This window comes from Gymnoscopelus braueri, assembly GCF_963280865.1.
Source record: "Gymnoscopelus braueri genome assembly, chromosome: 16".
Classification (NCBI taxonomy): Eukaryota; Metazoa; Chordata; class Actinopteri; order Myctophiformes; family Myctophidae; genus Gymnoscopelus; species Gymnoscopelus braueri.
Genome location: NC_137616.1, coordinates 1,722,554 through 1,741,395, shown reverse-complemented (window position 1 = coordinate 1,741,395; position 18,842 = coordinate 1,722,554). Strand labels below are relative to the sequence as shown.

Below are 18,842 nucleotides of genomic sequence, written 5' to 3'. Positions count from 1 at the left end.
AGAACAAACCGACTCCGTCAACTTAGTGCCAACTTAAGCGACGAGGACATGACAAGTTTAAAACACCACTGTGCAGTCCGCTGGTTGTCACTGGACAGGGCAGTTAATGCCATAAAAAAGAACTGGCCTGCGCTGGTGATGGAACTAACTGAAGAGGCAGATGGGGGAAATCCACAAGCCCGTGGGATACAGAATCAAATCCAGTCATATCACTTCATTGCAATGACCCACATGTTATGTGACGTGCTCCCAGTCATGACAAAGCTGAATTTGGTCTTTCAAAAAGAAGATGTGAATTTAGCCACCATCAGACCAATGGTACAAGCCTCCATAGCAGCACTAACACAGCTAAAAGAGAGCCCGGGCCAAGAAGAATAGATGTTTAATGAAGGTGCTTCAGATGGTGTCTTCAAGGATATTAAACTCACACAGACAGATCAGAAGTTCACTCGCGGATTTGACTCTGTCAGAGAGAAGTACATTCAGCACCTGAGCGATGCTTTGAAGGAACGATTCCCCGAAAACGACCTGGATATCATCAACTGCTTTGATGTCTTGTTAAATCCTACCAGATACCCGCACAGCAGCAAGCGTGAGTCATTCTTTCATTCATATTTGCATTTGGTGTGCATTTAAAACCGTATAATTGTGCCCAACAGGCTACAGCCTATCGCACTCGTCAGTCAGGCTATTCTCCTAAAAAATTGTTCATGTTCAATTTCAAGTTCTAGTGCATGATATAGAAGGCAATGAATGCGCTAAAAGCCATTGGCTAATTGAGAAAAAAACATCTTTACAGAGTTTCAAGAATATGCAGAGCCAGCCATCGATCAGCTCCTGGAGCTCTATGGAGAAGAGACTCAGGCAGAGGGACAGACTGTCACACCTTTTATCTGCGTCTCAGATGCGTGCAGAGACGCGGTGCCAATGATGACAGCACTCAGTACATACGGTGGATTAGGGTTCACCACAGGCTGCCAGGCGCTTATCAAGGACCTGGGCGACATGTACCCCGATTGGGCTAAACTCGCAAAGATTGCATGCACCATCCCTGTGTCAAGCGTTCCAGCGGAAAGGGGATTTTCCCTACAGAATAGGATAAAAACGCTGATGAGAAGCCGGCTTCTTGAAGAAAAGGTGACTCGTTTGATGCGTATTTCTAGCTGCACTAAACACTTGGAAACGTTCAACTTCGCAAAGGCAGCAGCGCATTTCACAGCCGCAAAATCACGTCGCAAATAGGCCTATATAGAGCAGCACCACGCACCAGCGGCTAAACAATTTGAAAACAGCAACAGACGCACCGTATTTCTTTTCTGTTATATTTGCTTAATACAATGTAAAGGTGCATAGCCTACTTTGTTTTCGTTATTCCTTAAATAGGTATTTATTTTCTGTTATATTTGCTTAATAAAATGTAAAGGTGCAATAGCCTACTTTGTTTTAGTTAAATATGCCTATTGCCTATCAATCTAGGCCTGCTAAAGACCGCATTAATTGGGCGTCTCGCCTTTTCTTTATTCTTTTTTAACTGACTGCAACAGTTGTGTTCATTACGCTAATTTGATTTAATGTGCAATGTGCAATAATTTGTTATTGTTTTATCCATTTAATCTCAGTCTAATTTTGGCAATAGCCTACTTTGTTTCAGTTAAATATGGCCTATCAATCTAGGCCTGCTAAAGGCCGCATTAATTAAGGCTCGTCTTTTCTTTCTTTTTTAAAACTGACTGCAACAGTTGTGTTCATTTAGATAATTTGATTTAATGTGCAATGTGCAATAATTTGTTATTGTTTTATCCATTTAATCTCAGTCTAATTTTGGCTATTTTAGCCCTGCAATAAGACTGCTATTTTTGTTTGCTATTATTCTGGCAGCAGCTGCAGCTCATTTCGTTCATAGGACCGACTCCGTCTAATTAATAGTTTGAGGCAACAAAGCATTCTGTAATTTCATTTTGTAGCCCACAATAAAATATTCGGTTTACAACACTGCATTTGGCTTTATTTTTTAAACATGTAGTTTTGCAAACAAACATAATAGTAATGTCACAAGTGTTAAATAATGTTATTTAATATGTGGCCCGTAAAATTGTGTGTTGGCCGGTATTTTGGAACGCTGCCGGCCAAGATGGCCGACGGGGAAAATGGCTAACGGAAACCCTGAGTCAGACAGTGGTGGTACAAGCCCATATATGGGTATTTATTTAGAGAATGGCACAGAGTTGCTGCATAAAAGTTCAAATCATAAAGGTGAGTATCTAATAATCATGAATAATCCTTAACAGAGGTTTTTCCCAGGTTTGGGGCCCAGTCCATGCATCAATTATTCAAGCTTTGTATGATACTGTTTCAAAGGGGGGGGGGGGGGGGGAGCAGCGAGGCTCCGGCTCACTCCTCACGCTCAGAGAGCACTGTTTATACGTTAGGCTATTATCTGGGAAAAGTCCTTTCCCAGGTCGGAGGCCCAGTCCTGTCCTCACATGAAGGGCTGTCTTTTTACATGTTCCATACGGTTGTCTATAACATAAAAAGTTTTAGCGGACATTTCACTTAACAACACAGGGTTTTAGAAGGGAAATAGTGGAGTGTATCGCTTACCGCCTGAGCGCCCGTCTGTTCACCATGGAGAGTCAGTGTCTACTGAGAGAGAGCAGAGAGTGTTTGTAGCCGACGCCCGGCCGGTCACGCAGGTGCGCTGAGTTGGGGCTGATCGAGGAGGTAGATTGGAAGGTACCACCCCTCGATGACGCGGCCTAGGCTGCAGCGCTGTCTCCCGGTCCTCTCTCTGCCTCTCAGCCACTGTCTCCCCATGGTGCGGCGCTTACCTGACAGGCGGTCTCCTAGCGAGACTCCACAATAGGTCACGTCGGCCTAACCTTGTGCTGTTTGCAACAAACTATGCTCTGTCTGTCTGTCTGGAAATGGGACATTAAAATGCCTTTTTTCTTTTCAAATCAATGGACTATTCATTCACATGGTAATTGAGTAAAATGCTTTATTAATCTTTATTAAGTCTTCACCACAGACCAGAGTCTCCAACACCCAGCTGTGTGTCTATGAAGAGTGACTGGTCTAAAGGACGACCTCCTACCCTCAGTAATGAACCTGGATCTGCACACACAAAGTAAGTTAACCCTCCTATACAATATACAAACTAAGTGAATCCTCCTATACAATATACACAACACTAACACAACACAGTGAAACCACAAGAAAAAAATAAAGAAAAAAACACCAAAAACAGCAGGGTGTCCTATCTATACAACAAACTATCTATCTAGAGTCACATAAGTCTATTATATTCATAATAAAGTGTCCTCATCTCCACAGAGAGAGGAAGATGAGCCTTTGTGTTGTGACTGAGCAGGCATCCAGGTGTTCAGTGTGTGAGGAGGTTCTGACAGATCCACTCTCTACCAGCTGTGGACACTGGTTCTGCAGACAGTGCATCACCTCATACTCGGACCAGTCTACTCCTACAGGACACTATGGCTGTCCCCAGTGTGGAAAGACATTCAGAACCACACCTGGACTGAAGACACCTAGTGGACAGAGTAAGACTGGACACAATTCACACTAATTAACATTTCATGTTAACTGAAATACTTAAATGGTAGAAAACATAGTGAGAATTAATTTTCAAATATTGATGCTCATCAACTCTTGACAGAAACACATGAGCCAACGTTATTTATTTTACCTGTTTGTCTCAATAAATTGTAGATTTAAGGGTTTAATAATAGTTTAATTAATAATGTGCATACACATCTATAAGGATGTAAACTTATAAATGAAGCTGAATGTTCAAAATGTCTTCATCTATTCTCATAGCAGATGTCAGTCTGCAGGAGGATTTAAAAGATTATAAGAACAGTTTGAACAGTCTTGATCGTGTGACATACATCACTGAAGTGCCCTCCGTCAGCAGCATCTACACAGAGCTTTACATCACAGTGGGAGAGAGTGAAGGGGTTAATAACCAACATGAGGTCTGGCAGCTTGAGACAGTTTCCAAGATGAAGAGCCTCCATGACACACCAATCAACTGCTGTGACATCTTTAAACCCCTCCTCCTTGGCCGAGAGAAACCCAGCAAAAGAGTTCTGACCAAGGGCATCGCTGGCATTGGAAAAACATTCTCTGTGCGTAAGTTCACTCTGGACTGGGCAAAGGGTTTGGAAAATCAAGATGTCATTCTCCTGGTTCCTTTTTCATTCCGGGAGCTGAACTTGGTCAGAGATGAGAAGCACAGTCTTCTCACACTGATCCATGTTTTCCACCCAACATTAAAGAAGGTCACAGCAGAGCAGCTCGCTGTCTGGAAAGTTAGCTTCATCTTTGATGGTTTGGATGAAAGCAGGTTTTCAATGAACTTCCACAACAATGACATTGTTTCAGATGTCACAGTTACATCATCAGTGGACGTGCTGTTGACAAACCTCATCAAGGGGAGTCTGCTTCCCTCAGCTCTCCTCTGGATAACTACCAGACCTGCAGCAGCCAATCAGATTCCTCCTGAATGTGTTGACATGTTGACAGAAGTACGAGGATTCAGAGACCCCCAGAAGGAGGAGTTCTTCAGGAAGAGATTCAGTGATGAGAAGCTGGCCAGCAGAATCATCTCACACATGAAGACATCAAGGAGCCTCCACATCATGTGTCACATCCCAGTCTTCTGTTGGATCACTGCTACCGTTCTGGAGGACATTTTGAGGACAGACGAGACAGAACAGCTGCCCAAGACCCTGACTCAGATGTACCACCACTTCCTGTTGGTTCAAACAAAGAGGAGGAAGAAGAAGTATCATGAGGGTCATGATGTGAATCAACAGCAGCTCATGGAGAATGACAGGGAGGTTCTTCTGAAGCTAGGCAGGCTGGCATTTGACCATCTGGAGAAAGGTAACATCATGTTTTACCAAGAAGACCTGGAAGAGTGTGGTCTTGATGTGAAAGACGCCTCGCTGTACTCAGGAGTGTGCACAGAGATCTTCAAAGAAGAGACTGTGCAATCTCAGAGAAAGGTCTACAGCTTTATTCATCTGAGCATCCAGGAGTTTCTGGCTGCGGTCTACCTGTTCCACTGTTACACAGAGAGGAACATGGAGGTACTAACGACATTCCTGGGAGTTTATGTCAGTTCCCTGGATGACTTCCTGCAGAGATCCATGAAAAAAGCCCTAGAGAGTAAAAACGGTCACTTGGACCTCTTTGTGCGCTTCCTTCATGGCCTCTCACTAGAGTCCAACCAAAGTCTGTTAGGAGGCCTGCTGGGCCAGACAGAGAACAGTCAGGAGAGCATCCAGAGAGCCACCAACAACCTGAAGGAGATGAGTGTTCAAATGTTCTCTCCTGACAGATGTATCAACATCTTCCACTGTTTGATGGAGATGAACGACCACTCAGTATTTCAGGAGATACAACAGTACCTGAAGTCAGGGGACAGATCAAAGACAAAACTGTCTCCAACCCAGTGTTCAGCTCTGGCCTTCATGCTGCTGATGTCAGAGGAGGTTCTGGATGAGTTCAACCTGGACACATACAACGCATCAACAGAGGGGCGACTGAGACTGATCCCAGCTGTGAGGAACAGCAGAAAGGCTCGGTTAGTAGTCATGTGAATAGAAAGCTTACTGGAACAGAGTAAATCTACCTTCACACCACTACACTATACTAGTGATGATGGTTAACATAAAACATTGGCTCTCAAAGTGGGGTCCCTGAGGAGTTCCAGGGGATCCCCAGCATTGAGGAATGGTTTAAACACTTTAACCCTAGTTTATACTTAAGCTATTCCAAAATAGTCGATCTACAAGCTCATAATTTGTTGCGACGTGTTGAGAGCTTGTAGATCGGCTATTTTTAGTTATTTCTTTTTTAGTTTTTTTCATAGTTTTTTACTCGAATATTGAGAAACATATTGAATAACTTTGACATTTATAACGTTCTTCCCTTATGTGGGTCACTGGCACAAAATCTTTTCAGGTGGGGTCCGAGGCTAAATATATAAACTCGCAAAAGTTTTGAGAACCGCTAATGTTCGGAAAGGGATCTTTGATACCAAATATGAAAGAAACATGTTTGTCCTGTTGAAGGTCTAACGACCGAAACATCAATTTAATAATTTTTTTGCACACAGTCCAGATAATTTGCGGGATATTTGATATCAAAGATTCCTTTCTGAACATTTGGACCTTCCTGTTTAACCTACTAACCTTTGGGGAGTGTATCGGCCTTCTTTTAAAAGTTAGAACCACTACTGTAAAAGATGCAGTAATAACCACATCTTAAATCCTGTCTAGGTCTCAAATAGAGACTTGTGGTTTTGTGTTTATGTATAAATAAAGACCAGTAAAAGACCAGTTACCAAAAGACCAATTACAAGACTAAGAGTCTAAAAGCTCTGCTAGTTACACCCAACTGGACCAGCACTCTCATTATTTCGGCTAAAAAGAAAAACTAAGTAAAATAAGTGACATACGCCGATCTACAAGCTCACAGTTGTGAGGTGCTCTTTACTGCCGTGCAACCAATTATAAATCAGGTGTTTATAATCCAGCTCTCTGTGGAAACAAAGAATAATACATTAAAATATTATTATTTCATGTCACTGAAGATTTGCCTGTATCATAACCAACAGCAATAGCTTTAATTTGACTTTTTGGCCAAAGGGTGGCAATATATGAAAGGTTGTGAGGTCACTTCATCAGTAGGGTTCATTCTCCAGGGAGCATCAATGTGCTCCATAAGTTTCATGACAATCCTCACATTAGATTTTCACACATGAGGCACGGTGGCGCAGTCGGTAGCGCTGTCGCCTCACAGCTAGAAGGTCCTGGGTTCGATTCCCGCCGGGGACGCTGTGGGCACTGGGGGCGTGTCTTCTCCTCCGCGTCATCAGCGCCCATACCCTAGGTGGGGTTGGCGAAAGGGCCTACTCTGTGTGGAGTTTGCATGTTCTCCCCGTGTCTCCTAGGGTAGTTAATACCCTCACAAAAACATGTAGTAATCCTGGTCGCTATACCGCCTCCCCCATGACAGCCGGGGCGCCTGATGGAGGGGAAGGGAACTGGTTGGAATAACGTGTTCCTTCCACGCGCTACGTCCAACCAGGGAAACTCCCCCCTGTCAGGTGACAAGAAGGTCAGTTGACTCTCATGAATTGAAGGAAGCATGAGCTCGGCCCTGGCCTCCCTACTGTGGGGGACTGGTGTAGTGCTGGTGTAGGGCTGGTGTAGCGCCCAGGATCACTTAGGAAATTGGCACCGGGTGAAAAAAATGGGTTACAAAAATCGCGGGATAAAAATTTTAGTAAAAAAAAAAAAGATTTTCACACATGTTTACAAGTGGACATTTTGGTCTAAAAGTGGCTCTAGAGTAGAGGTCATGGGGTCATTAAAAGCAGTAGTTTTAATCCTGTTCCGAGAATGAATGTGATCAACAAGTTTCATGATAATCTGACCAGTACATTTAAAAATGTTGTGTGACCGTGAACATTTTGACCTAATGGTGGTAGAGGAAATCTGTAGAGGAAGACTATTTGGTTACTAAAATCAGTGGTGGTGGTCATCCTCTGGGGAGCATGAAGGTTCACAGTCTTTATTGATATTATGTTTTCAAGATATGTTGTTGTTAATGTTTATATAATGCTTATATGCCATGTTGCAACGTATTGTGAGCTTGTAGATCTGCTATTTTTTGCTGAAAGTTCACCCAGAACAGGCTTGCTGGCCACATGGTGGTGCTGTACCTTACAATATGTGCAACATTTCTAACTAGATAGAAGATCTTTTAGTTAACTTCATTGACAGTGATTGTGGCCTACTCTATTTTGATCATCTCTGATTTTACATTAATCATTACAGACTTGGTGGCTGTGACCTCGAACAGACACACTATGAAGTTGTGGCTTCAGCTCTCAGCTCTAATCCTTCACATCTAACAGAACTGGACCTCCGTGGGAACGAACTGGACGATTCATTCATGGAGCTGATCTCTGCTGGATTGAAGAGTCCACATTGTAGACTGCAGATTCTAAGGTTAGATTAATTTACCAGCATTATTTTTGATTAGTTCTGTTTTATTATTTATGATGTGATTATAATATGAATAATGTGGTGAGACTTTATTTGACAAGTTGACATCATGGTAACCCACACTGACTAGAATAATAAGGTACAGTGACTACAGTATGTGATCCACCATGGCTGATAGGGAATTATCACTTCATTTGACTGTCAAACTGGTGTAAACACAGACTGGAAGAAGGTTTGCTGGTTCCTCAACCAACCAGCACCAGCAGTCTGATGAATTATGATCACTGTTGTGTCTGTACAAGTTTCAGTGTAAAACAGTCCATTACTCTGAAATGTCTCTGAAAATGTCTGTTTCCTATGAGTTATGTATTTCACAATTCTAACACAGATCTTCCACATGCATTTAGTAAAAGTCATTTAAATCAAAACTGTTACATGTGTGATAAAAGAAAAATTATCTTTAAATTTGATAAATTAATATTTAATTAAATGTGCCTTCATATAAAGCATTATTATTAGTATTTTTACATTTTATATCTATATATCTGTCTGTCTGCCTGTCTGTCTGTTTGTTTGTCTGTTTTGTCTTTCTTTAATGGCCACACAAACTGAGGTTGGTGTAATTTTCTTTGGGTACAGCATGGTAGATAAGTTCAACAGTCAGTAACATAGACAGATATCAACTTCACAGTAGACATTCAACATCACATTAGACAACACATAATATTCACAGATGCCACGGACAATTTCACAAATAACATTTACAAGAGCAATACAAGAGTTTTCAGTGCATGAACAGTGATGCTTGAAAGTTTGTGAACTCTTTAGAAGTTCACAAATTATACTTAAGTTGTGTATTTATTGAGGAACAACTAAACATTTCTGGTAACTGATGATCAATCCTGTACATGGGTTTGAAGGACTTTTATTCCATTCTTCTGTACAGAACAACTTAAAGTCAGGACTTTGTCTTGACCATTCCAAGACATGAACTTTTTTTTACCACTGTGCCACCTGAAAACTGAGCTTGGTCATTGTTAATATGAACATAAGTTATATACATGTCTGGAAAACTTTATTTTAATTATTTCTCTTCACAGTTAATGTTGTACAATTTTTTTAAATCAACGTTTATCTTACATTTAACTCATTAAGTGCCAATGACGTCGCAGACGTCACGTTTTTCATAAGCCCAGAGTGCCAATGACGTCTGAGACGTCATGAAAAAAAAAAAAAAAAAAAAAAAAATAACTTTTTTTTTTTTTTTTTGAAAAAAAAGGTTCAGAACCCAAGATATGATGATTTGAAGATTTGCTGCTCCATTCACTTCTTGTTTAACTAAAGGTTTAAAAAGGCTGTATCTCGGCTCCAAAGCACTTTTTTTTTACAATGTATTTTTGGCCTTGGCACAGGGGTGATATAGCCAGAAATATTTTTGGCACTGAATGAGTTAATTCGTAATTACAGACTTGTTGGCTGTAGCATCACTCAGACAGGATTTGAAGTTCTGGCTTCAGCTCTCAGCTCTAATCCTTCCCACATAAAAGAGCTAGACCTCAGTTACAAAAACCTGCAAGAATCATCAGTACTGGAACTTCTCTGTGCTGTACTGAAGAGTCCACTTTGTAGACTTGAGACTCTAAGGTCAGACAATTTACAATAATTTATTTGAACAATTTTTTATATTGATGAGATTATAATTATATATACACAATAACACTGTGTTGAGTCTTTTTTAAAGACAGTGAATGAAGTTGTTATCATGTTAATCCACACTGACTAGTATAATGATAATAAGGTACTGTGTACTGTACTCAGCCAAGCTGGCATGCAACATTTAAAGCCTCTGATTGCATGATAAGTGGTTGAAAGCTTTGTTAGATAATCATCCCCTAGTTGTGAATATTACTTACATTGATATTAATTTCTGAACACCATCTATATTAAGAAAATAATATCAATTAAAAATATTTCACATTAAGAACCTTATGCTGGTCTACCAGCTTCTCTTATGCTATACATATATTTATTATTTATTATATATACAGTATATGTCCAAAAAATAAAATGTTAGTTAGTAAGACCATCCATAAATTACTTCATATGTTGTGTTGGTAATGGGTCCTAAAATCCTACTGGTAGTTATGGTGTCCTGTCTCTTAGCTATTTGTTGAATAAGGACATACGATTATTCAGATCATGTTATTCCTGGCTGCCTACTCTTTCAAGATCTTAGGTCCCTACTGAAAAACCCTGACAGTCCATCAATATATTTAATCTGTAATTACAGACTTGCTGGCTGTAACATCACACAGACAGGATGTGAAGTTCTGGCTTCAGCTCTCAGCTCTAATTGTGTCCATCTGAAGCAACTGGACCTCAGTTTCAACTGCCTGCAGGATTCCGGACTGGACTTGCTTTCTGCTGGGCTGAAGAGTCCACATTGTAGACTGCAGATCCTTAGGTAAATAATGTGTTTTCTCTCTGTGTGGATCTCTACTTGAACATCAACAGCAGTTTGTTAAATATGTATTTATCTGCAGCTTGTCGGGCTGTGCTGTCACAGAAGAAGGCTGTTCTTCTCTGGCTTTAGCTCTGACCTTCAACCCCTCCCATCTGAAACAGCTAGACCTGAACTTCAACCAACCAGGAGGCTCTGGCCTTAAGCAACTCTTTGTTGCAGTCAAGAGTCCACATTTTGGGCTAGAGACTCTCAGGTGAGTAGAACTGGACTGTGTCCATGTTGGTTAGTGCTGTGTTTCCCTTAGAATTGTTTCATCGGTTGGGTAGGCGGGCCAGTGAATCAATATGATTTTATTTGTCAAAATTGCCACTAACTTGTGAAATGTTTATGGTTTATTATTTATTTTGGTAAGCTTGTCTAGGTCCAGCAGACAGGTGCTCTTTTATGGTGGTTTTGAAGCAGGGTAGGGAGTCACACTTTTTGATGGCCGTTGGTAGAGCATTCCACATTTTGGTGGCATAATAGTAGAATTAACTATGTTTGTGCAGAATCTGGGGGGAATGAGATCAGTGGAGCAGTTGACCCTCTGGTGTTGTACCCATGGGCGTTACTCACACTTTTCAAGTAGTCGTAGATAGGTACATGGGCATCGGTCCCTTGAGTAGCCTATCTTGAAGATCAGGCTCATCGCAAGTTGCTCTACTCTGTATTCTACTTGAGCCATCCCACCCTAAATTAATGAGTAGGGGTTAGGTGAGTCCTAAGTGTGAGGTTTAGTAGTAACCTGATCAGTTTGTTTTGAGAGGTCTGAAGTTTTTCTTGAAATGCCTTTGAGGTGCTAGAGTACCATGAGGTACATGCATAGTCAAAATGACATTGGATGAGTGCTCCAGCTAGTGTCCTCAGTGCATTCCTACTGACCAATGAGGAGATCCTGCCCAAAAGTCTTGATATTTGGTTGACTTTCTTGTTTACTTTTTTTGCCATTTGTTCGCTCGAAAGATTCTCTAAACATACCTGACAGGATGCTCTGGGTTGTGGTGAGGTAGAACGATGTAGGACCTTTATCGCTGTGTACAGAAATCCATGGTCATCTCCTTTATCTTACTGACATTCAGGATGAGGCTGTCTTCCTCACACCATTTGGTCTGGCCTGCCACCTCCTCCAGATAGGCCCTCTCGTCGTAATTTGTGATAGGGCCCACCATTACTGTGTCGACTCGTCATCAAACTTAACAATGGTGTTTGAGCTGTTCTTTGCCACACAGTCGTGGGTGTACAGGCAGTACAATTGGCGGCTCAGTATGCAACCCTGGGGGACTCCAGCATTTAGGGTGAATGTAGCAGACGTGTGCTTTCCCACCCTGAACACTTGGGGTGTGGCAGTCAGGAAGTTCAGTACCCAGTCACAACAAAACAGTCAGAAAAACAACAACTTTCCTCAAGTTTTTTTTTTTTAAACCAACGCTCGAATCTAGAGTGATCAGACGAGGGCAGGCATAGATAATGCACTTATAAGGCATTATAACACTCGTTATAAATGTTTATAATTATGTATGGCAACTTTTTACAACGCTTATAACATATTATAAGTGTTTGTCATAATGCATTATAAGCTCAGTGGAACAGCACATTATAACTAACTAAGTTAAGGGAGTTATAAAGTGTCTTTGTTAGAAGCTGTTATTGTGCATTACATTCACCCATTTACACACACATTCATACACTGATGGCGGTGGGAACAATGCAAGGCACCAACCTGCTCATCGGTAGCAATTAGGGGTTTAGCGTCTTGCTTAAGGACACTTCGACACTAGCTCAGGGGGAGCCCGGGATCGAACTGGGAACTTTCTGGAACTATTCTACGGTTTCAATATTTTTATTAGGCAAAAAGGTAGACAATACACCACGCGCATGACAGGACATAGGGCACAGCATAGCCCAACATAACAATACAATATTGCTGCCAACAACCTCTCTCCCATATAGAGCTCTACCATTTGTATCCATCCCCTGCCTCCCAATTAGTATAGCAGCTAACTGACATCCTCCGTCACTCCAATACACAAGACATTAAGCCACTCATCCCCTATATATGGTGCTAAGGGCAGCCACGCTTCTACAAATTCGGACAAGGTACCCCGCAGAACATATGATAGTCTCTCCAAGGGCATTAAACGTAGCACTTTTTCAAACCATAGTAGGACACTTGGAGGACTGTCATCGATCCATTTATTGAGGATTGACAACCGAGCAGCATAGAGCAAAGCTCGTACTAGATGTCGATTTCCTTTTGTTATTATGATAGTTATGTCTGCCCCTAGAACATAATAGAGTGGATTTAAGGGTATAGCTTGTGTATTATTGTCTCCGCCAGGCCGAAAGGCATGGCGAGAGAGTATGTTTTACCCACTGTCCGTCCGTGTGTCCGTCCGTCCATCTGACTGTGAGCAGCTGATCTCAGGCACCGTTGGCCCGGTCGCTGTGAAATTGTGCACACACACTCCCTGGATGCCAATTCAGAACCTCTGCCCCAATTTGTTCACATGGGCCTGTTATAGCTCCACCAGGAGGCCGATTTGTGCAAAACCCATTTACTCCTACAGATGTTATCCAAACGTCATGCAAATCGGTACACAGTATCTCTATAGTCATGTGATCAACATGGATCTGTCCGATTTTCCATATTCCATCCTCATTGGCTAAGGTTGGCTTCCAAAGTTTGCAGGATTGGTCCGTTTTGAACAAAATGCCTCAAATCATGAACGCAGCATGCACTTTCCGTGCAATTTCACACGCACATTCCCACTAGGCTGAAGAAGAAATGCCACCCTTTTCACATTGGCCTGTTATAGCGCCACCAGCAGGTATAATTTAGCAAAACACATTTTTGGAACAAAATGCCTCAAATCATGAATGCAAGGTCCGATTGCAGTGAAAGGCCTAAGAAGAAATGGCACCCTTTTCACATTGGCCTATTATAGCGCCACCAGGAGGCCACAATAACCTCTGAACCTGGTGGAGACCTGTGCTCCGAGGAGCACTTTTTCTAGTTTTATATTGGGTTTCATAAGACTTGTTGGAGCACGTTATTTTCTTTGCATTAAGTAATATGTTACGCCATACCCCCTCATCTATTTGTAGTTGAAAATAATTTTCCCAGAATACTTTACTGTTAGTAGTTGATGCTTTTTCTACCTGGAACAGACTCTCGTACAGAAAGCTGTAATTTTTTGGGGGGAGAGTTGATGCCTTTATTAACTCATTAAGTGCCAATGACGTCGCAGACGTCACGTTTTTCATAAGCCCAGAGTGCCAATGACGTCTGAGACGTTTTTTTTTTTTTGGAAAAACATGTTCAGAACCCAAGATATGATGATTTGAAGATTTGCTGCTCCATTCACTTCTTGTTTAACTTTTTACTGAAAAAGGCTGTATCTCGGCTCCTAAGCACTTTTTTTTTTACAATTAATTTTGGTTATGGCACTCAAAACCAAAATTCCATAAATAAGCATGGCATTGAATGAGTTAAGATAGATTCTACATGGTTGGGACGCGTGCTCAAGCCAGTCCTATATTCTGGGACTGAATGGTCTTTCATAAATCTCCCCAAGCCGGGCCGGACAGGCTGCCTGGTTAAGATAATGTTAGGAGAAACACTGTAGTTTAAATAATAATAATGATGATAATGGTGATAATAATACTAATATTATTATTAAAAATATGTGTGTGTCAGGTAATGTGTGTTAGACAGTTAGACATTGATTCATTGCTGTTCTACTTTCTACAGTGTGAATCATGGAGGAGAACACTGGCTTAAACCTCAACTCCTTACAAGATGTGAGTATCTGTCTGTCTGTCTGTCTGTCACATTGACATGTTATACACTGTTTTATACTCTGTTGGCCCCTCCCTCCTGTAGTATCCTGAGGATAATGGTTTCACCAATATTATAGTTTAGCCCACACTCATGTTAATGACATCATGTGAGATACGCGCCAGTATTCATGGTATGCAACCCAAGTGTGGAGGTAAACACAGAACGCTCAACTACATCCTTGTGTGGACATTACGTTTCTTTCTACTAGACACTAAGAGTGACAGTAAGACTATAAATATTACTTGGTGTCAGAATTTGGAAGATGATGGAAAGTTCTGACGTTCCAATACCTAGAATGGACTGGGACTCGTCCAACCTAACCGATGTGTGGAGAAAGTTTCGCCAGCATGTGGAGTTTTCTGGACCTTTGTGTGGCAAAAAAATAGGAGGACAAATGCCACTACCTACTCCTGTGGATAGGAGAGAAGGGCAGAGACGTCTTTAATACATGGACTCTGACGGCAGACCAGAGGAAGGTACTGAAGACGTACTATGATGGTTTTGAGACCTATGTTATACCCAAAGCAAACCCCATTTTTGCACGTTATAAGTTCCACGGAAGGATGCAAGGCGACAGTGAGAGCTTTGATCAGTTTGTAACAGAGCTGCTGGTGAAGGACGGTAATTATGACAAAAGTAACGACATGGTCAGGGACAGAATCATGTTAGCCACTAACTCAGCAAGAGAGAGAGAAAACCTCTTATGTCACGGTCCAGACTGTAAAGGCGATTGACATCGCAAGATTGCATGAACTGTCACAGCAGCAACTAAAAACAATGGTTTGTGGGCTAATCAGTCTGTCCACACAGTTAGCAGGAGACCATTCAGACCAGACCAGGCACGGTATGGTCACAAAACAGTAAACAAAGCTGACGCGATGCATGAGGAATGTGGAGCATGCGGAAGAGAGCACAGCCGTGCTGAGGAATGTGCAGGACACCAACACAGCAACGCCAGACAAAGCCCAAGGCAAAGAGGATGCACGCCATCTTAGACACTGGTGAGCAGCAAAGTGATGATGAACTGTACATTGACACCATAACAAAACAACATGCAAACACAGATAAGGAACAAGCCTTTGCAGAGTTGCAAAGAAAGTAACTACATTTTTAAATTGACACAGGTGCTCAGGCTAATACCAGCCAATACATTCCATGAGCTATTTGGAAATGTAGTAGGCTACTAGGCCCACAAGCCAGCAAGCTAACAGGCTATGGTGCTCATATGCTTAATGCATATGCACTGCCCTACGCAGTCGACTCAAAGATTAGTTAGATGAAATGGAGAAAACAGACATAATCCAGAAGGTCACAGAGCCAACAGACTGGGTTAATGCGCTGGTGGTGGTAGAAAAGCCCAAAACAGGAAAGCTTAGGATTTGTTTAGAGCCCTGCCCCCTGAACAAAGCCATCCAGAGACCCTACTATCCTCTCCCTACTTTAGATGACATTACCCCAAGATTTCAGTGTACTAGACACCAGGTCTGGGTACTGGACAATAAAACTCAGTCATGAGTCATCCATTCTAACCACGTTCAACGTCATCTATGGCAGGTATAGGTTCAGACTCCCAATCGTATCTGCACAAGATGAGTTCCAGAGACAGGTGGATGAGGCCTATGAGGGGCTTCCAGGCATCGCCGCCATCGTAGATGACATCATAGTGTATGGCCTCACAAAAGAGGAGCACGATGCCAGCCTGCGTGCCATGCTAGAGAGAACCAGACAGAGAGGAAATAAACTGAACAAGGACAAGAGCACCATCTGTGTGACAGAGGTGAACTACTTTGGACACACACTGACACATGAAGGTGTCAAACCTGACCCTAACAAGGTTAAGGCGATCAAAGACATGGCCGCGCCACAGAGCAAAGCAGAGCTAGAGACAATATTAGGCATGATCACGTACCTGTCCAAATTTGCCCCCAGACTCTCAGAGGCAACAGCTCCGCTCCGTCAACTGTTGAAAGAGAGCAGTGAGTTTGTATGGGACTCGAACCATGATGTTGCATTCCAACAAGTGAAAAGCATCTTAACACAAAGGCCAGGTCCAGTACTTGCCTACTTCGACCACACCAAAGATGTGAAGCTGCAGGTTTATGCTTCCAAATATGGATTAGGAGCAGTCCTGCTGCAGCAAGAGAAACCAGTCGCATACGCGTCCAGAGCACTGAATGAGACTTAAGTCAATTATGCTCAGATCGAAAAGGAGCTGTACACCATGCTCTTTGGATGCAAACGATTCCACCAATACCTGTACGGACGTCAGGTGACCGTCGAGTCAGATCACAAGCCGCTGGAGTCAATCATGCGCAAACCCTTTGCAGCTGTGCCGCCGAGGCTCCAACACATGATACCTCAGTTGTAAAGTTATAACATTAACATTGTCCACAAGCCCGGAAAGCAGATTCCAGTTGCAGACAAACTATCTAGGAAGCCGCTAGAGTGCTGTGATGACTCACTAGGTGAGGGCATGGACTCACTAATACACTCAGTGATAAGAAGAGCTCCCGTGAGCGACCGAAAGATGGAAGAGGTAAGAACTGCTACAGCCAAAGACGAGCAACTCTCAGCCTTGAGACAGATTATCCAATTAGGGTGGCCAGAGACAGTGAAACAATGTTCCCCTGCCATCACTGAAATAACAGAGATGAATGGCATTATGCTAAAAGGAGAAAAGAATCATTGTGCCACACTCACTCAGAGCTGACATGCTTTCATGCATACACATAGGCCACTTCAGCATGGAGAAGTGTAAGCAGCGGGCTGGCCAGGGATGTGCAAACAAATTGACACTAGTTGGTAGGGCTGTGAATCTTCTGCTACAGTGTATCTCACGATTCTATTCGATTCCGATTCTGGGGGTAACGATTCAAATCTTTTCAGATTTTTCAACGATTCTCGATTCAAAAACGTTTTTTTTTTTCGATTCAAGAAAGTTTTTTTTTCCCAATTCAAAACGATGCCGTTTCAAAATCAAAATCATTTCCAGGTTCAGGATTGGTCAGACCGTCCTCAGTGATAACGGCCCGTGCTATAGCTCACAAGGGTCTCTTATATTAAAATTAGGGGGAAATCAAAGATTTACAGCCCCAGCAAAGTGATATAGTCCAAAATGTTGGCCCAGTTGCAGCCATTTTGAAAACTGGTGGTGGCCATCTTGAAATCTTAGGAATTCTACGTGGCCAGAGGTTGATTATCAATTAGGGTCATATGAAGGTCATCTGTGCCAAATTTCTCGCTTGTATCACCAAGTGCACTATCGTATCAATTTTTTCCGCCCCACTAATATGAGGGTTCCACCCGACAGGTGATTTGTAGAATCAGCCTCAGGTCTAAATGGGTTACAAATAGCAGATCTACAAGCTCACCGCGCATCACTTCGTGCCGCACTGCAAGCTTGTACATCTGCTATGTTTGAAAAGTTTTGAAAAAATATTGAAAATGTTTGGAAAGTGCGTGTGTGTGTGTGTGTGTGTGTGTGTGTGTGTGTGTGTGTGTGTGTGTGTGTGTGTGTGTGTGTGTGTGTGTGTGTGTGTGTGTGTGTGTGTGTGTGTGTGTGTGTGTGTGTGTGTGTGTGTGTGTGTGTTTGTTTTTAATGTTTACTGTGTTGTTTTCTCATCAGATTTTCATCGTCTCACTCTGGACGCAAACACAGCATGCAGAGTCCTCTCTCTGTCTGAGAACAACATGAAGGTGACAGATGGAGAGGGTCAGGATCCTCCTGATCATCCTGACAGGTTTGATGGACTGGGCCAGGTTCTGTGTACAGAGGGTCTGACTGGACGCTGTTACTGGGAGGTAGAGTGGAGTGGACAGGTTGCTATAGCAGTAACTTACAGAGGAATCAACAGGAAAGGAGAGGGTGATGACTGTTGGCTTGGATGGAATGACAAGTCCTGGAGTCTGAGATGTAGAGATGGTCACCATGGTAACTGGTACTATGTCATACACAACAGTAAGCTGACTGTTCTCCCTGTCTGTCCCTCTGACTCCAACAGAGTAGCAGTGTATCTAGACTGTCCTGCTGGGACTCTGTCTTTCTACAAAGTGTTAGAGGACACTCTGACACACATTTACACCTTACAGAACAAATTCACTGAACCTCTCTATGCTGGGTTTGGGTTTTATTATGTCTCCTCCTCTGTGTCTCTGTGTGAGGACACACATGGTGTGATGACAGACAGGGTGTGAGGACAGACAGGGTGTGAGGACAGACAGACAGACAGACAGACAGACAGTGTGAAGACAGACAGGATGTTTTATCATAATGTAATAATCAGGAACAGGTGTGGTGGTTGGGGGGGGGTGTTTGACAGAATCAGTTTTGGTTTCCATATCGATAGATTCATAGATCATGAATACAGTGGTTCTCAAAGTGGGGTCCGGGGTCCCCCAGGGATCCTTGAGGGGGTTCCAGGGGGTTCCAGGGGGTCCCCAGTGTTGAGATTCAGGAAAT

At 42.5% G+C, this 18,842-nt stretch overlaps 1 protein-coding gene across 1 annotated transcript in view; it reads left to right on the top strand.

Annotated features, from left to right (window-relative positions):
- Window positions 1-18,624, top strand: part of LOC308103124 (NACHT, LRR and PYD domains-containing protein 12-like) — a 57,057-nt gene extending 38,433 nt beyond the window's left edge. Inside the window, exons 7-15 of the mRNA XM_080452975.1 lie at window positions 3,017-3,127; window positions 3,334-3,557; window positions 3,835-5,608; window positions 7,869-8,042; window positions 9,507-9,683; window positions 10,330-10,503; window positions 10,583-10,756; window positions 14,294-14,343; window positions 18,009-18,624. Coding sequence (XP_080309101.1) covers window positions 3,017-3,127; window positions 3,334-3,557; window positions 3,835-5,608; window positions 7,869-8,042; window positions 9,507-9,683; window positions 10,330-10,503; window positions 10,583-10,756; window positions 14,294-14,343; window positions 18,009-18,577 — 3,427 coding nt within the window. The 3' untranslated portion in view covers window positions 18,578-18,624. The remainder of the gene's footprint in view (window positions 1-3,016; window positions 3,128-3,333; window positions 3,558-3,834; window positions 5,609-7,868; window positions 8,043-9,506; window positions 9,684-10,329; window positions 10,504-10,582; window positions 10,757-14,293; window positions 14,344-18,008) is intronic.
- The last annotated feature ends 218 nt before the right edge of the window (window positions 18,625-18,842 follow it).